Raw genomic sequence first — 19,810 nt, forward strand, 5'->3', positions numbered from 1 at the left:
GGAAACTTGTATTTCCGATAATTCCAAGTGCGCGTCAAGGCAGCTTCAATTTCATCAGTATTAATACGTTTGTAATATTTATCTGTGTGGAACTTTATTTAAGACAAATGTGTCCAAAATGTCTATTTTAACCCCACTAGATATAGACTACTGCCTAAAACACAAAATACTACAAGCAAAAAAGGCTCATTTGTGTTTCATGGTTTTATCTGAAACAAAATCAGAAATAAAACAGTTGTATGATTGCCAAGGAACTATAAAAATGCTCAATACTTTATTCATTCTAAACGAAGAGCAAAACCTTCAGCCATTGACTGATAAAGAATGCTTTAGTGTTTCAGCATAACAAAAACCGAAAGCTGTGTAATGTCACACTGCATAAACTTTATCCACAACCCATACAATTTCAGTTTTCACTGTCATCTTCACATGAGAATTTCTCAAATATACGTTCATGCTTGATCGCTGAGAAAAAGACTTTACAGCCTTGTAACTAACTCCCATGTGTTTAATCATGGAGAAATCTTTCTAGACACATTGCTTTAGTCATTTATGCGCGTTTGTGGTTGTTTCTCAATCCGAGTCACTGTCAGAATCTGTTTCATGGGGTGATTTGTCTTCCTGCAGGTGCAGCTCTCTGACTGTTAGGATGCGTGCGAGCATGTTTTCAAGAACCTCATCGCTCAACGAGGACGTGGAGAACCACATGGGACTGCTTGGCACACAGGAGCGTTCAGGGTTCAAGTAAAACTGGGCCGTGCTCTGTCTCACGGTGGGAGAACTAGGAGAGAGTAAGAGAGAGAATGAAACCTTTGACATGCAAAGTTTTTCAATATTTGACAGACATTTGTTTTTCTGTCTTAATGTATGTTTCTGCTATTTTGGGGCTAGAATGAGAGACTGTCCACGTACCATTTTGAGAGATAGAATTCATACAGCCTGACAGGACAGCGAAGGGGATTCTTGGAATTCTCCTTTATCTCTAGCGCAGTTTCCTTGTCCTCTTCATCTTCCTTTCTCCTCTTTGCTGGCACTCCATCTTAATTGAACAAAACATAACCAATAACGCAACAAGCTCAAAGATGTAATCGTGCTGTGGAAATAAAAAGACTAATCACCGACCTGTGTTTGCCTCCTCTTTGGGTGGGTAGAAACGCAAACAGGCCTCTTTGCCGCTGCCCTTGCTCCGAGAGCAGCGTATGACATGGCCGAAAGAGAGGCGACGATGCTGCTCCACTGTTTTGTAGTTAAAGAACTTAGTGAAGAAATAAAGCAGCGTGTTCAGCAGCACGCCGGGTGAGAACGCCCCCAACTGCTTACAGTCCCACAGGTATTCTTCCTCTACTCGAGAATGAACATAACCTGCAAAACACAGTGACCAATTAAAACCGGTCACAACACAAAATCTGTCTTCAATTCACAAAATGTATATCTCACCACTGGGTAAAATGGTGGGTGTCCATCCTTTGAGCATGTTGGTCATATCCTGGCAGAATCTGCTGTAGCAGACGTCTGCAAAAATGTTCTCCATCCGTTCATTGTCAAACAGATGCTGCACATATGAACAATAAAAAATTTAAATTAAATAAATTAGACAACTTATTAACAACTTACTCCACAAAGTGGAGAGAAATAAGGTGCATATTTAAGAACCACAAATAAGCATCTGTGTGTGTGTGTGTGATCTTTACCTGTTGGATGCCTAAGCAGAGATAAAAGATGCTATCAGGGCTGTAATTCTCTCCACTGGGTCGACAAACTTCAGAGATGAACTTGGAGAGGCCGTAACTCAGCTCAGCGGTGCTACACTTCAACAAGTCCTCCTTGAGCGTCATGCTTCGCGCTGAGGATGAAGAACAACGTTGTTTAACAGGCTGTTGAACTCAACACCCTCTTCAAATAAACTCTTGTATTAAATGAATTTGAGGCGTCTGTCATTTATTTTTGTCGAGATCCTGTATTTTCTGTGGCTCACTTGGTAGAGAATGAAGCTAAAACTGGCAAAACCCTGGACACAAATCTTAGGAAATGTCATTGTTGTATACAACTTTGTAAATATTGTAGAGGTTTCTTTAAGATGAAATGCTAGAAAATCAAGCTTGGACTCACAGCCAAATTTGGGAGTCTCCAAATGCGGTTGGGAGTTCCTCCAATGCACCCAGTTCTTCCAAGCACTGACGCCATATTGAGGTTGCAGTTGGGACAGGTTAGACTGGCTGCTTTGGGCTGGTGTTGCCACTACCGGTGTCACACTCTTACGGGCCTAAACGGCAACAATACACATCTCATAACTAACAAAGTATGTTAACACAAATACTTAAGCTGGTTTACACCCCACCCCAAGTTTAAGTGCCTGGACATTTTAGTAAAATCTTCATACCCGTTTCTTTTGAGGGAGGCCATCTCGACCTTTCCTGCGAGGTCTCCGTTTGACAAAATTTGATACCACCTGTGGCTCCTCTTGTGTTTGTCCTCTCAAAAGTTCAATGCTCTCTGCAATCGATAAGAACATGCATAAAAAAACATGAATAGGGCATAGTTTAAACAATAATTTAATGTTTTAAAACATTTTATAAGCATTAATGGGACACAAGGGAGCTCTTACCAACTGGAAAATCAGCCTCCAGATCCATCTGCGTCTCTTCTGTTGGGGGAGAGCTGATGTTCACAGTAACAGACTTAGACGGTGCTTTCTCTAGCTCTGGGTTTGGATCCCACGTCTGGGCGGAAGAGACAGAATCCTCCTCCCAACTTAGACTGGTGGAAAAGGCTTCCAAATCGAGGTCGTCCATTAGGTTTGCAGTCTGGTCTGAAAACCAAAACAGTAGGCTTTAAATACATACATGCGAACACAACATACTAAACCTGTGATATTTTACAAATATCCTTCGAATTCTATTGTAACATGCCACATTGTTGGACGTATGACGTAGTATTTCGGTGCTCGATACACTACACCAAGGTTCGTATAGGTTTCGAAACGTTTTTTTTTCTAACATTTAAATTGTGTTTCGTATCAACTTATCTTAGTCCCTTATTGGAAAACTCTCCCGGAAAAGCACATCCACCATGTATGTAAACGGTGGATATACAAAATGAGTCAAATGTCTGTGTTTTGTTGGGAATCGACATATACGTGCATAAGGTGCACCACTTAAACTTACAGTGAATGAACAGTTATGCAGGGATAATGCGATAATGTATTGTGTGCTCGTGCTCTTGGTCCAGCCCCTGCACACATTTAGGGCTTGCCTGCTGTCGGAAATAATCGTAGAGCTGTATCTGTCTCTCAGAAATAAATGATTTTCAGAAAAAAAAAACCTAAAGACTCTTCGAAGATACAAAGTGTGCAATACTACTCTATAGGCACTCAAGATTAATAAGAGATTGGCCGCTTTAACACCCGTCTTTAGGCACAGCTGAATTTTAACCCTTTACATTTTCTATCATTTACCATTAGTAGTGCTGTTTTTCTCCCTCTCAGCATCCTCAGCCACCATCTCTGCCATCATGATGAGATCAGCCTCCAGAGGATCATCAGGGATCTTCTCTTTGATTTCCTGGATGGTCTTCACAATGCGTTCAGCACTGTCCAGAGTTGTAGGGAAGAACATGGGCACTGGAATCTACACAGAGACACAGACACATTTCTATGTTTCCAATACTTTACAGTCAATTCAAATAGCAAACCTACATGTGACACACTAGAAAACTCCATGTCTCAATTCTAAACTTAATCTTAACTGATACGCACCGGTAGCGGAAAGCCCACAGGCCGTGGAGTGTATTGGGTGTAGAGGTTCATGGGAACTGGCACGTACACTGGCACTGGAACAGGCAACACCATAAAATTAGGTGCATCTGGAAGACAAGAAAACCATTCAAAATGTCAAGAATACGCAAAGGTACTAAAACCCATGTCTGACAGTGCTGGCAAGTACCTGTTTGCGTGTCTGCGTGGCATACATTGGGTTTACAGGATGTGCCTTTGTTTTGGCTTAAGGGTTTACACAGTAAAGCCTTGTTTTTAAGGATTTTGGGTGGCTGAGTAAGAGTCTTCACAGCATCTGTCTGCGTACTAGCACAAAACTAGAAGAAAATAACAGTGGATTTCAAACCGCTCTCATTACATTTATTGACAAGCAGAGTGTAAATACATTTATGCTAATAAACTCACTTGTCCAGTCACTTTGACAGTAGAAACTGGAACAGCGCCTGAACAAAACAGAAAAGCTCAGATGTTACTCGTATTCTGTTCAGATGATTTAAATGTAAAAAAAACGTCATTTCCTTTCATAGGATATTACAATTGCAGCACTCACAAGATCTCGTCAACTGAATGTAACTTTAATGTAAAAAAGAATCATCACCTTGCAGAATAGCGTTTCCCAAGACACCTGGCTGTCCATTAGGTGCATTTGAGAGCGAAATAACATTGGCAATGACGGGTGTGGCTTCTTTAGTAGCCTCAGGCGTGCGATGAACTGTATTCTGAGGCAATATAGATACTACTGGGCTCGTTGTCCCTGAAAAAATAAAATGACAACGTAAGACAATTCAATGAGAAATAAGCACAACACAAAGATGTATAAGAGGACATACCCTGTGCAGGCAGAATTTTGCTTGCAGCTTTAATGGCTGTCCCTGTGGTGCCCTGCAGACTGCAGAAGAACATCAGACACTGCAGGCTGCAGAAATGCTTTATCTCCCCCAGCCATTTCACAGTTTCATTCATCTTCTTGGCTTGCTTGCACATTGTGCACTTAATCTCCTGTTAGAATCCAGCAGCAGAAATACAAAGCGTCACTTCGGAGGCAACATTTGTTTTAAAGCTCCCCTAATCCGGAAAATGCACTTTATCATAAAAATGTGAGTCGCAGTGTGCATTGTAAAGTCCCCTGTTTTTATACAAATCCATCCATTCAGTTTTTTGTAATCTCATATAAACCCAAACAGTCACACTGAACAGGCTGTTCGCCATCCCTTAGAAAAGTGATGTCACTCTGATAACACCTGGCCGATGACCGCTCACAGACTCCGCCTTATGAGCATAAATTCCACCAGAGACATGCTGTCTGCCAAGAGCAGTTGTAGCCAGTGACAAGAATGTCTCCGAAACAACTAAGGTGTACATTTGTCGTATGTAAAAACGAACATAGAAGTTCTCAATGGAATGTGCAGACGACAACATGTGAATTCACTTTTTTTATAGATATGATGCGTATGTCCCATGTATCGTCACGTATAAAACAATGTGCACGTTGTAAAGACATAACAGTTTTGTGCATCCACTCATAGAGAGCATGTTTTTGTTTGTTTTATAGATATGGTGCGTTTATCATGTTAACTGTCACTTATAAGAGCAATGTGCCGGATTTAAAGACGTAACGCGTTTGTGCATTCATTTAGAAAACACCCTGCTCAGTTTTAAACAAATAACGCGCATGTCTTATGTACTCTTACTTGTACAAAAAAATGAGTTTGGTTTTTAAAGATGAGACACAGCCCTGTGCTTTCTACTGGAAAGGTCGGAGACCAGCAGCTCATTTGCATTTAAAGAGACACACACCAAAACAGCGTGTTTTTCCTCACAGGCAAAAATAAATAGACTAGGGCACAGTATAGTGTATTTTGAGCTGAAACTTCACAGACACATTCTGTGGACTCCTAAGATTTATATCACATGTAGTAAAAGGGCAACATTAGATTGCCTTTAATATTAAATTTTAAGCATATCTGTTACTAATCCGCTGACTTGCTATTAAAAATATGACATTTAAAGAATGCTTCAGAAATGCCTTGTTTTTGTAAACCGTTCCACAAAAAAATTTGAAAAAATATTACCTGCTTGAGAATCATGTTGTATTGCGACAAGCACACGTTTCCACAAAACTCTTCCTCCTTCTTATTAATAACCTTGGTTACTGAAGTCTGAGCGGAACCATTACAGTACAGGCAGTTGCGACAGTGTTTCTTGCCCCAGCGCTTGACCAGATCATGCTTATAGAGTAACCTGCATCCTGTACAAAAAATGTTTGTGGTTTAAGAAGTTCTGTTCTGTATTAATCAAAATAAATATTGTTATTTGTTAGTTAAGCTATTATAACTTACCCTCGCTGCAGAAAGACCGGTCGATCTTGTTGATTCTTTTGACCTCTTTCACAACCTTATCGATCTTGCAGTATTCACAGCGAGCCATGACGTTGTTGATTCTTTTGAACTCTTCGATGCAAACTGTACCGCAGAAAGCATACATTTTTCTCTAGAAAGCAAAAGAAAAAAAATGTCACCTTCAGGTTTAAACTTTCAAAGCACTACCAATACTAGAAACATTTCTGCCTAGTCATAATACAAGTATTATTACTGAACAAACAGTACCCTGAACTCCAGCAGATCCGGCTTGTGGAAGAATGATAGCAGACATTGAGCGCAAGGGATTTTGGTGACTGTTTGCAACGGCAAATTGGTCTTTGTTGATGAGCTGGACTCCGCAGGGGCAGGTTTTGATGCAATAGGTGTTGGTGTATGTATGATGTTGCTTGTAGAGGTAATTGTATTTACCTGGTTTTGAGATGGTTTCTTACTTAAAGACTCCTAAAACAAAGTGAAACGCAAAGATCCATGAGAACAAGTAATTTCCAAAAAACTCAATAAATGTAAGTATTTTGAAATCAGAAAACAGGTACTGAACTCTACCTGAAATGACACCACACAGGAAAATGAACAGAAGTTCTGAATGGTTCCATCAGACATGGCTAAATGATACTGAGGTGGTACTTTCTTCTTACAGCTGTTGCATTCCACGGCAGCACCTTGTTTACATGCAAACAAAAGACCATGAAACTTTTTTAAAGGCATAGTTTACCCCAAAACTTTAATTCTGTCATGAATTACTCACTCTCTAGTTGTTCCAAACCTGTATACGTTTGTTTGGTTGAACACAGAGAAAGATATTTGGAAGAACGCTTGTAACCAAACAGTTCTTGGACTCCACTGACTACCGTAGTAGGAAAAATTACAATGGTAGTCAAAAGTGTCCCAGAACTATTTGCTGTCCTACATTCTTCAAAATATCTTTTGTGTTCAACAGAACTACAAAAAATTGTTAAGTAATTTTTCCTACAATGGGAGTCAATGGGGGGGCAAAAACTGTTTGGTGATGCTAGATGTTTTATTTTTGGCAGATATATCCCTTCAAAGGTACAGTAGATTAGACAAAATAATTGTTGTATGTTACCTGAAGAACTGACATTCTGGACTTTATTTGCTGTGACACAGGAAGTGGAGCAGAAGAGCTCTGTGATGCTGTCTGAGTTTGGACTGTCCACCATTTCAGCAGTCGGGCGGATGGCACGGCACATTTTACAAGCAACAGGTTTTTTCGTTTTCTAGAAGCAAAAAACAATTCATTTATTACTTACTTTTCATTTCTATTCTAATTTAATTTATTTTTATTTTGCAAGGATGTTACCTTTAGGTAGGCTGCCAGGCAGATTTGTTTGCAAAACTTGTCAGTGGTGCCCTCTATCTGTAGAGTGGGACATGAACCGTCTGCGCTGTTGCAGAACGCACCGCAGTTCATACAGGAGTTGATGGTCATATTATTGGAGGTACGGAACAGGTTGAAGCAAACTTCACTGCACAGCTTATGGACTGAGTTCATGAGGTTTACTTGGTGAGTGTAACACTATGAGAAATGACAGCATTTGAGAAATATTAACAGTCCTGCATTAATACATTAAAGCACTTTATTTGTTCTTCACGAGGGATAGTTCACCATAAAATGAACGTTATTGAATGTTAAATGTCTCATCTTCAGGCCATCCACCTTCATTTCTTCAGCAAAAAAGAACAACGCTTTTATGGTGAACTATTCCTTTCCAATCTGATCTCTTCCGAGAGCACTGATGGTGATCACTTACCACACCTTTCTTCTGACACCTGCTGCACCTGAATGTAGAAGCATGGAGGCATTTCTGGCTGCAGAGGTCCTTCATAGCCCCTGATGTGTCCGGGGCATTGACCATTTCCTTTAGGTCAACAATATCTCTGTAGTGAAGAAGGTTGAATAGAAACAGATTTCAGTGGAGGAAAGTGGGAAGAAACACTTTGTCAAAAGATTAAGTCTGCCTTACTTGTTGCACCAGTGACATGTTTTCTTCTCCGGTAATTTGACCAGCAGATTAGAGGTGCTACAGAGACACTGTGGAGAGCAGTAGAGTTTAGAACAGCCTTTGCGTTGGAAAGCCGTCTGGCCCTTTAGCAGAACTTTCTTACAGCCTGTGCAGACTACACCAACTGGGATAATAGGGGCCAGTGGAGGAGGTGTAACCACAGGGACCGCTGCTGTGGTGGCTGTTGGAGCTCCTATAGCATAAAGAGGACATTGTAAACACTTTTAAATTTACACTGACTTGAGAGCCTTAATAAACTATTCACTACCAGGTCTATCCACCTAAGTAGTAAATTGTGTCCAAAATAAGATCATACCAACACTCTTTTCTCCCACAGAGAACACAGCACTGATTTTGAATTCTTCCGGTGTCTGGTTAAAGTCCTGAAAGTGTGAAAAATGAAGAAAAAAAAGAAAATTTTCACCTTTTTGTAAACTGTGTCTATTACCCTTTTATTTTAAAAAGGCAAAATTCACAGGGGAAACTTACAGCTGAGGTTTCAGGCTCATCCTTAATGTTTCCTATTGGTCGATGGGGTGTTGATGCTGTCTCATACTCTTCATCCATTGGTTCATCCTTGATTTTCACAGGTAGCACGTCAGAGGACAGGGACGCTTTTGTGCTACTTTTTAACACTAGTTGTGTGTCCTGGATACCAAATATACAAGTTAGTTTATGCATAAACTTAGACAAACTTCAATACAAAAGTTGTAGTTTTTTCATATTGCGCTCACCGTTGCAGCGGGCATCTCCAGCACCTCATTCTTTATTTCTGTAGCTGGCATTTTTTCTGTCAGTGAAAGAATCACACCATCATGTTTCACTAGCTATAACCATGCCACTTCAATGTGTTTGTTAAAGGAATAGTTAAAATTCTGTTGTGAATTATACAGGTACATATCTTTTTAATGGTTGAACAAAGAGACAGATATTTAGAAAAATGCTTGTAACCTAACCGTTTTTGTACCCCATTGACTACCATAGAGGGTAAAATGGCAATGGTAGTTAAAAGTGTTCCAGAAATGATACCCTACATTCTTCTCTGGTGTTCAACAGAACAAAATATCTGTATAAGATCTGTCTGTGGCACCATAGATGCTACGAACTGCCAAAGCCGATTTGATTCTTATCCATCTAACAATGAACCTACCTGCGTCTTCTGGTTTATCCTCCTTCCCATTGTGATCTTTAGTCTGGTCCACATCCATTGGCACTTCATCTTTTAGGTCCTCGACTTTAGCGATCACAAGCTCTTCTGAAGACTGTGCTGTATCTTCCGTGTTCATCTCCTCCTCATGAACTTTCGTGGGATCTTCATCCATCAGGTTCTCTTGACAGTCTTTCACGCTTAACTCAGCTATGTCCTGCAAATAATGACAATTAAAAGCTTTTCCACATCTCTAAAGCTTCATTTACATAAATATTTCTTTACTAATTCAAGTAAAACTAAAAGAGGAAAGCTTTTGTTTGCTTAAAAACGTTAAATTTGCAAATCTGTCACATATTGCAACATTTTTTCGATTCTCATTTCGATCCACTGTCTGAAAACGCTCAGTTTTGGAGTCGCATCTCCTTTTCAGTAAATGTTGTATTTGGCTCACTGGACAGAGAAAAACTTTTCGTATAGCTGTCTGTCTACAGATAAAAACTGAAGGACTAAAAACCGGAAAGTAAATCAAATAACTTAGTAATAAGCAGTATTCACTGCTCTCAAAAGATGGGGCACTGAAACCACACCCACACACGAGAAAGCTGCACACAAGGCAACTTACACTCATTGGTAGGCTCGTACTGCCGACGATGGCACCAGATCTCGGCGTGACGGGAGGCTGAAGGCCGGGGCAGTAGATAGTCGGCGCGGCACCATTCACCAGTAACAGCGGATTATCAGTGTATCCCAGTTGTCTCCGATGAAAGTTTGTAAAACTATCCGGTGTAAAATGTTCACTGCAGAGGCGGGTGTTGGTGGTCATCCTCAGCTCTCCATTAAGGTGGCTCTTCACAAAATGAATCCACCGCTTTTTCATATCATCGTTTTTAGGGAATTTAAATAAGCTGTTTCTTAAATTATCGCAGCCAAATAGGCATTTGCGTGACAAATGCATAGCTAGCTATCAAACCGTCAGCTGTAATAACCACAGATGCCAAGTTAATATAGTGTTAGGGGAGTGGCCATGCTCAGTGGCTCCAGCGTGTCATCGAGACAATTTCAGGCCCACCCAATAAATCCTGAACACAAAAATGGTGAAAAAACTGTTTTAAGGTCTAACTCCATAATTCGCTTCTACATAGTTCCATACATTTCTAACATTTATAATTAGTTTCCGGGAAGAAATTCCCGGCCTGTACATTGACGATCTTTGTACAAACAAGGGTATATTGTGTTTTAGCATTAAGCTGACCCATGCACAAAAAGAATCCAAGAATAAAGAATAAGATGTTGTAAGATTTTATTTGACAAATCTGAAATAAATCATAGGCCAGCATTTAACATGGGGGGTTGCCATAGGATGTGCTATTCATAACACACATCAAATCATCAGCCTTAAAGGGACAGTTTAGGGGAAAGTAAAATTACCCAATGTTTTACTCACCCTCATGGCATCCTAGATGTATATGACTTTCTTCCATCAGACGAATACAGTCAGAGTTATAATACCTTTTATCCTGGCTCTTCCAAGCTTTATAATGGGAGTGAATGGGGGATGAGATTTCAAAGCTCCAAAAAGCGCATCCATTGATTAAAAAACTGCTCCACATGGCTCCAAAGGCCTTCTGAAGTGAATTGTTGCATTTAAGAGAAATAACCATATTTACAACTTTATAAACTGTAATATCTGTAAAGGCCACGTGTGAACAAGAGGGTGACGTTCTGCCAAATGACGCAGACGTGTCGTAAGTTCCCGTGGCGAACAGCAAAACAAAACGCTGCTCACAAAGTACAAAGCTCTGGATGACTTTGCCGTAAAGTGTTTTAATAATAAAAAAGGTGTTTAAAGTACTGATGTATTAAATTGTAAATACCTTTTCAATGAAACAAACACCACACAATATTTTGCCAAGTGTTTATGTCAATTAGGGCTGTGGACGAAGAACAGCGATAAAATATGCCATTTGGCATTACCATTTATGGAAGTTTCTGCACTCTGGCTTTCGGATGTGGCATCATATAAGCGTAATACATCAAGAATTGCACGATTAATCGTCACAGCCCTAATGACATTAGACAATTTAAAGTACGTACTGATTGATATGAAGCTATGGGGGGAAGGCAATGTATATTGCAGTTGTAGATGAACATGTCTTTCTGGAATCTGCATCTGGACTAGCTAGCGTCAAACGGAATGTGTCAGTTCACTCATTTTATTCAATGAGGCTTTGTTTGTTTGTGTCCCTCAAAAAATGCTGATCCACCTGAAATATGTCTCATCTTCGCCTGTTGCTGGACAATTCAGGCTTGGTTGAGCTGGAACAGGATCCCATGTTGTGTCCTACAACAAAGTTAGATGTTAAGTTGCATATAGACATCAAATATTATTATTAAAAATATAGCTGCAAGCAGCAATTATGGGGTCAAGCCCAACAAGGGCACAAAGGGAAATACATATGCTCGTGTCAGATCATGAGTTTATGTCTAATCAGGAAAAAACAAAAAATGCTTAACTTTTGACCACTAGGTGACTCTGTCATAAATGAGGTGAACAAGATGTTGTACTGGTGTTGTATTCAACCTTCACATTCATTGACAAGGTATACGAGAACTGCTCAATCAATCAAAAAGCTAACAATTTGAAAAATTTTGAAAAATAATGTGTGATCAAACATAGTAATGTAAATCACACAACCATATGTTGGATTTTCATATGCTGTACAAAATTATACAAATTACGTTATGTCTTGACCACTAGGGGGTGCTGACTTTACCCTTTTCTTAAAGTACCTTAAAAGTTTTATGACGGACCATCCCAAATTTTGTAGTGATACACCATTGCGTTCGTAAAATACTGCATTTTATGACAAAATATAAAATGAATGGCTACCCCAAAGGCCAACCGAGGAAGTTTGCTATGGTTCGACTCAAGAAGTCAAACGAGACCACTCTTATGATTTTAGTTGAAAGATTCAATAAGTGACAGGCAAAAATATGTTTTATATCTTATTACCAGTAGGTGTCGCTGAGCTGAAACCTGATGTGTCACATTAGGTTCACACCTTGGTGACATATACCAAGTTTCGTATTAATACATTTATGTTTGCCAAAGTTACAGCCTTAAAAACATTTCGGCGTGCTGTTTGTCCAATTGGTTGATGCATTATAAAAGAACGGATGGGCCAATAAAAACAGTCTAATAACTTTTTGTCTACAATGCCTATATACATCACATAACTAAATTTGGTGCAAATCGGACAAACTGTCTACTCCAAATTTTGCTCATAAATTTTTGCCATAGTATATGGAATGCCCATAGACACAATGGCTTGACCCCTAAAAATATAAGCATTTACTTACACACTTCACATAACAATCATATTACATTATAGGTGAATATATACCTGGTTTAGCAGATGTGCAGGAACAGCTGTCGATTTCAAAAATCCATCTAGGCTTTCCCTTATGTGGCTCAAAATCATCGTTGAAATGTTCACTGCACAGCGAGATATGTTTGTGTTTTTCATGAGTGTATTTACATCCCAATGTAATAGCGAGCAGCCATAGCTTCAATTGCTCAGGATCACTTAAAGGGAATGTGTGAAATGTTAATTGTGCATCTTCCTGTGAGGACGGCGTACATAATCTTATAGATTTAGACATATTAGGGCATCTCGGATACATTATCCAAAGCAACTTACAAAGAGTTCAGGGAGCAATAAGCAATAAAGAAGAGAGGATACATACACAAACACACCATTGTAAGAGTAGTAAAATGTTGATTATCGCTCAAACAATTCACTTTTTCACTCTTTCTTTTGGTTTTACGGCAATTGCAATCCCGCGTTTTGTTCTTCGTGACTGGCGTTTTGTTTGACTGTCTCCTTTGCGCTGCTGTGTTGGTCACCGGAACTTACAACACGCCTGCATCATTTTCTGGAACGCTTCCCTCTTGTGCACGTGCAGCCGACAGATAACGGAAGTCAGATAAAACAGTTTATAAATTTCAAATATAGATATTTCTCTTTAACAGACACACCTATTCACTTCAGAAGGCCTTTATTAAAGGCCATTACATTAAGGCCCTACATGTTTTTTTTTATTAAAAGTTCAATTGAACAAGACTAGTCAATGAGGTATATTTTTCCATTATTTATTAATTGTTTATATAATATTCATTTTACTCATACATTTATATTTAAAAAATGTTTACCATTATTTAAAAGTGATTAATAAATACTTGAACAAATGTATTGCTCATTCATTGTTGATAATGTTAGTTAATACATTTATATGATTAACATTTTTATTTGGCTTTTATAACATATAATCATTGATCAGCGCATATAGACAGAAACGCAAACTTTACGCAAGAATTGTTGCAGAGACTCCATACTGGCCATCTTTCTAATGGTTACAATACACTACGAGACTTAAAATCTGAACAGATTTTTTTTAACTAGACACTACACTTGCAGACTTTTTGAAAGTTTCAGATAGACACACTAACTGATCAAAACTGCAGACTCAGACAGTCTGAAAATCTGGGCAAAATCAGAACAAAATTATTGTCGTGTATTTTAGCCTTAACATTAACAGCGTAGCGTTTAACCAGAGAAAATGAGACAAGTGGGTGAAATAATTGATCAGCACACATACATAGATGGCTATGGTAAACACAGACGTGCATCACACGCGAGACCTGTTGCGGAGACTTTACCCGCACTAGCACTAGAAAAGGGACTACTGACAAATAAAAATACGATCAAATAATCAGGTAACAAGTAACAGTATTAAAGTAATCAAATAAAACATTACATTGCATATGTACAAACTAAATAAAGATGAATCATAATTGAAGATACAGAAGCTATTGAGTCACAAGCAGTGAGTGATATCCTTGAATTTTAACAGACAGCAGGAATATGCGGCTGTTGCTTTGAGAGGAACGTACCGTTCCAGTGCACAGATACCGTACACATGTGTTGTTTTTCGTCTGTTTCGACCGCTTACTTAAAATAAAGCCGACCATGTTTAGTTAACAATTAAACCTAACATGTATAGTGGACAAGAGGGGGGCACGTTGACCTACTTTGTGTGTGAATTTGTCTGATAAACGCAGACTTCAAAGACAACTCAATATTTGCGACATCTTTAAGACTTCATTTCTTGTGCATAATCACTTAAATGTTTAAATTCGCAAGTTTTGAATGAGTTTAGTTTAACTAAACTTTAATTGCGTGCGGATTCTTTTCTATAAATCGTGGAGCCCTGATAGAAATGTATATGTCTAAAGAAAGCTTGAAGTGTCTACTTTTAAATGATCCAATTAATATTCTCTGATTATGTTCTATGTACGAGAGTAAAGACCGGTACAGTTTCTCTCGCTTCAGATCATTATGTGATCACATCCGTTCACATGATCTGCACAAGCCCCGAACAATGGCACAACAAAAAAAGCAAGATTCTTCATCCTAACGGTTTACCATGGTGTTACTATAGAAAACGTGTAGTAACCATGGTTTTGGGCAAAGTTTTAGTCAGAGCTCTTGTTATTCTAAATCTTTAACATATTTTTCATTTTTACAGCTGACAAATATATCGGTTTTTCCTAGCACAAAATGAGGTGGTGCCATCCTGATTTTGTACACACTTGTAGGTCTACCGTACCTTTAAGTGGCTTAACCAAAGTGACTTTGACATAAAAAGTAAAAGAAAATAGATTAAAATAACATTAAGTTATATAAAACATTTCTTTTAAAAGCAGAAATGTTTTATAATCAAATAAAGCTTTTTTTTATAATTTCAAACTACTTTTCGGCCCACTATAACCAACTGAATTAACCACTCTTACTGAGAAAAGCTTGTTCACATCTTGCATTCTCTGTTGTTCTCTTTAAATGATTCAATGATCGCTTATATTCGATAGTGACTGAAAAGTTCAATAGTTTAAAGGAATCTGTTCAAATGATTCATTTGTGTACGAGTCGTTCTGAACCCAATGTGCATTCATACCAGCGAACTCGCTGTGTACAGAATATGCCGATACAACAATCCAACTGTACAGCTAAAGACATTACAATGATATACGTCATGTCAATTTAAGAAAATAAACCTACTTGGTTGCAAAATACAGCTGTGAAACACAGCTAGCTCTTCTTCTACAACTCTTTTTAGCATCTCAGTGTGCTGATAACGAAACAGCGCCTCTACTGTGGCGTAATGCCGTCCCTGCAGTTACAAATGAAAGTCTGTTGGATGCACGACACCCGGCATCATTTTGCCGATAGTCTGAGGCGGCACGACATTTGACAGAGGCGGCCGCCTCCAATTTCTCTATGCAGGAAAAACCCTGGGTTCGAATTATCGGTATACTTGATCTGTAATGATCGTCATCGACCCCATTGTTTCCAATTGCAAACTTTGACGGTTTTTGATGACGTGGAGCGAGAACACGAGGACACAAGACTCCTGAAGAACGCATATTGAGAAATGGCCTACGTGTCATTGTACTACTTCTGCAGAGCACATTAGGCGTTTATTCGCGATAGCGCCCTCTGCTGGTTTTCAGATGCAGCATCATTTATCCGTACTTCACTGACAAGCTGTGCATAATAAATCGCAGACAATCTCTATATCACGTGCGTGTAGTTTTCGATTTATTGCACAGCCCTAGCGTCTGAAAGAATAAAGTCGTACACACCTAGGATGCCCTGAGGGCGAGTAAAACATGGGGTCATTTTGTTTTGCTCCGAACTATCCCTTTAATCCTAGTCTAAAATGTGCATTTACTGCAAACGCTTTAGAGCTTTGCTATTGCACCAGGAATGCAACGTAGAAATAACACCCCTTCATGTTTAAACAGGAGTGCTAGAAAGACCATGCTAAATAGGCCTATATATTTTTGATATACATGTTACAAATATCCTCAAAACGAGCCGTTTCATGAGGTCAGTGTCGCTTTATTGTCTCGCGCCAATTATACTGTTAAAGTAGCATTAAAATACTACATCACGTGTTTAAGAGAAACGTGTATTGAAAGCAACCGCACAACATAACTGTAAAATGCTGCAATTCACGCATAACGTTAGCTTAACAGCGATCCGCCGCACAAATGATAAACAACACGCGGGCCACTCTTTATAACAGTTTAAATACTCACTTCAGGGAGCTTATCGTCTTCTTTCAATGATCCCTCGCACAGGATAGCATACATACAATTGATATCGCATGAGCAATATAGCAGTAAAGTGTAAAAAAAATTAAAGCATGAATACGTGGAATACCGAGAGGACTCGCTAAGCTAGAACTCCCGCGAAAGCACTTCCTCTCTCCGCCTGCAGCAATGCATTGTGGGAGAGACCGGACTTTGGTTGCGCGACTGCGCATGCGCGATATTCTTAATAGTTGTGCCCCAAATCGCGCACTTATGCACTATTCTACGCCATTTTGTAGTATAAATAGTGCGTTCACGTTGAAAAGCCTCAAAAAATAAGTGCACTTAAAGTACCCGGATGATGCACCTTTTCAACCGCAATTATAGCTGTGTCCCAAAAACATACTATGTAGGCTATGCACTATGCACTCAACCATGTAGTGTGCGAATTTAAGAAGGGTAGTATCGTCCCGAATACTTAACAAATTACTAACCGCCAGTATACTGGTATCCCAGACGAGCGCAAATGACGTCAATCGCTTTTTCTACGCTAACAAATTATCGCAATGTGTTCTGTGTGTTCAGCCAACAATTCGCTTTTTTATATTTATTTAACTTATTTTTTTAAATAAAAACTGATTTCAGTTTACAATTTTGGATCTGAATTGTTTTATTTGAAAGTAGTCATTTCAAGTGTTAGTAGTATGTCCCTTTAAGGGTGTGGGAGGTGGCTAGTGATTGGGTATCTATTTAAGCACAGGTGAGATGCTTAGCTTCCTCCTGGCATCATTTGGATGTAATTTGGGTTGGTGTAGTATAGGCATCGCCTTGCTCCCCAGCTATGTTTAGGGTTTAACAGTTTCCTTATTAAGATTAACTTGATTTAAATAAGATTTATTTTATGATTTAATGTGTATTTAGATTAGTTAGCTACCTTCAATTCTGTCATGGGATTGTGGATACCAGCTTGTATAAAAGGTATTTTCCCTTTTTTATGAAAAGATGATTCACACAAGTAGACTTTAACTTGTAATTAAGAAGTTAAGCATGACTTGTTTTTTTGCAGAAGTTTCTTTGCTGTTGTTTGAAACGGTTCTTGGGTTCACTGTAGAGGCACTGGATGGTCGTTGTACACTCTTATGAATGACCGACTATAATTCTAGTCCTCTTATACGAATTTGAATTACCTTCGGCTGGCTTTAACGCTGGTAGCTTTGCCTTGTTTGGCCATTTTGTGGATGTTAAACTATATCGGGGCAGCTGATGGTCTGTTCAGGAAGAAATGGAAGTGATCAACGTGCTGCAACTTAAATAAAACCGGTAAAAAAAATCATAAAGTTATACATTTGATTTGTTAGGGATTTCCCTCTAAAACATAAACCTGTGTTATAATGTAAAGCTGTTTACTTTATAAAAATGCAGGTTTATCTCTCCTTCCTGTAGCTCAGTGGTAAGAGCATTGCGTTAACAACGCAAGGTTGTGGGTTGAATCCCAGGGGATTGCAGATACCTATGTAAAATGTATGCAGCTGCCAATAGGAAATCATCACGCTTAAACGTTAAACTGATCAAGTGGCCGGATGGCTCAAAGGCCCTGTCCCAAAGGGCACACTTCATGTGGACTTGCGGTCTTATGGACTTAAATTAAGCATGCTCGCCAAGTCTACGAGTCCGTATGGTGTCCAATTGTCATTTAGCACTCAGAAGTCTGCTCGCGAGTGCCACCTTTGTACCCTCGATGCGGTCTTTGGCAAAGCCCGCATTGATGCATTGCAGACTCCACTGAAGTCCCCTACCCAGGAATCCTTGCGAACGCCCAATCACAGAACGGATGGGAGGAGTGTCGTGGATGTCAGACATTTACGTAAACATTTTGATGAAATTCTAAATTAATTTCTTAATTAGTTACTTGTTCACATTATTGCTTAATTATTATCTATTAAGCCAGCTATTCAAAAATAAAATCTTTTAATGCAGTGCATGTTCTTATTTATGGTAATAGGCCCTGTATTATTGTAGATTCATATATAGTTGTCTCTGGAGTCTGTAAAGCTGAACAACACAGATTCTGTATTATAAGGAAATATTAAATAACAACATATATGCATATTAAGACGTTTATACAAATAAATAAACGTGCATAAGCAGTTTTATTTGCGTCATGACAAATGCATTACAAACATGAGTAGCTATATATTGCATAATGCTCGAGTGGCATATCAACATATGAAATACAGAACAATATAAACCTGCAGCTCCAGCGTAGACTGATATCAGCCAATGACAACAAAGTACCGCGAGAGTGATTAGAAAGCACCGCTTTCTCTTTCCGGTTTGATGACCTTAAGTCTGTCCCAAAATGCCCTCCAATGTACCCTTGTGGACTCGTGCATAGTGCCCTGTAGGTACGTACCTTAAGTGTCTTATCTAGTGAAACAATCGATCATTTTCTAAAATATACTAAAATATATATATATATATATATATGCTTTATAAACACAAATGCTCGCCTTACTCTGTTCTGCGAAGCGCGTTCACGACTTCACGTATTACGTTGAAAAGGTCACGCTTGACAAAGGCGGAAGTACCGAGTCAGTGTTTACAAGTTGAACATTGACGAGAAAAAAGTTTTTGCATCTAGTATAGTAAAGAAACATACATACCTCTGTTTGCTGTAATAGCATATTGGGCACAGCCGACGCTTTCAGAAAACGCCTGTTACCTTGCTGTGAGGGTTTGAAATCACTGTCGAAAAAATGATCACTGCACACTCTCTTATATATCTGAGCATGTTCGGGTGTGTTGATATCCAAGTGCAGCGCGAGCATCCAAAGCTTGAATCGCTCGGGATTGTGTGTAGGAAATCTATGAAAAGTCACAATTTTCTTTCCTAGCGAAGATTTCCTTTTAGGTTTTTTAATATTACAACATCCAGGATAAGCACATGAAATGGCCATTTTAAACAAAAAACGGACACAAAGACAATTGATTATGTGTCATTGAACATTGAACAACTTTTGAATGGTCCTCCTTCTCCACATTTGTAAACACTGACTCGTTACTTCCGCCTACGTCAAGCGTGACCTTTTCAACGTAATTGCGTGAAGTCGTGAACGAGCTTTGCAGAACAGAGCAAGGCGAGCATTTGTGTTTATTAAGCATATCATTTTTTTAAATGGCCGATCGTTTCGCTAGATAAAACCCCTATTCATCGTCTGGTATCGTTTAAAGCAATTTGAAGCTGCACTGAAACTAAATTTGATCTTCAACCGTTTGGAGTCCATTGAAGTCAACTATAAGGTTTATGATGAAAACATTCCAGCATAATTT

At 39.0% G+C, this 19,810-nt stretch overlaps 1 protein-coding gene across 3 annotated transcripts; it reads right to left on the bottom strand.

The window, feature by feature from the left end:
• Positions 1–73: 73 nt before the first annotated feature.
• On the bottom strand, positions 74–19,540 carry LOC306910513 (zinc finger MYM-type protein 4-like). Of its 3 annotated transcripts, XM_079485091.1 has the most exons (28): positions 16,487–16,678; positions 9,947–10,403; positions 9,325–9,538; positions 8,909–8,964; positions 8,664–8,822; positions 8,491–8,557; positions 8,136–8,367; positions 7,923–8,049; positions 7,472–7,687; positions 7,238–7,388; positions 6,697–6,812; positions 6,379–6,594; positions 6,112–6,262; positions 5,845–6,020; positions 4,603–4,771; positions 4,371–4,526; positions 4,178–4,215; positions 3,942–4,089; positions 3,755–3,861; positions 3,455–3,626; positions 2,606–2,809; positions 2,381–2,493; positions 2,110–2,263; positions 1,692–1,843; positions 1,438–1,552; positions 1,123–1,362; positions 913–1,039; positions 74–781 (listed from the first exon to the last, which is right to left on the bottom strand). In XM_079485091.1, the coding sequence occupies exons 2-28, from the start codon at positions 10,277–10,279 to the stop codon at positions 574–576; spliced, it is 4,317 nt and encodes a 1,438-aa protein (XP_079341217.1). In that variant the 5' UTR covers positions 10,280–10,403; positions 16,487–16,678; the 3' UTR covers positions 74–573. The 3 variants fall into 3 exon arrangements, with proteins under 3 accessions (XP_079341217.1, XP_079341218.1, XP_079341219.1); XM_079485092.1 differs by lacking the exons at positions 9,947–10,403; positions 16,487–16,678 and adding an exon at positions 19,144–19,540; XM_079485093.1 differs by lacking the exon at positions 9,947–10,403 and having other exon boundaries at positions 16,487–16,747.
• Between the last annotated feature and the right edge of the window lie 270 nt (positions 19,541–19,810).

This window comes from Barbatula barbatula (genome assembly GCF_947034865.1).
Source record: "Barbatula barbatula genome assembly, chromosome: 21".
Taxonomy (NCBI): domain Eukaryota; kingdom Metazoa; phylum Chordata; class Actinopteri; order Cypriniformes; family Nemacheilidae; genus Barbatula; species Barbatula barbatula.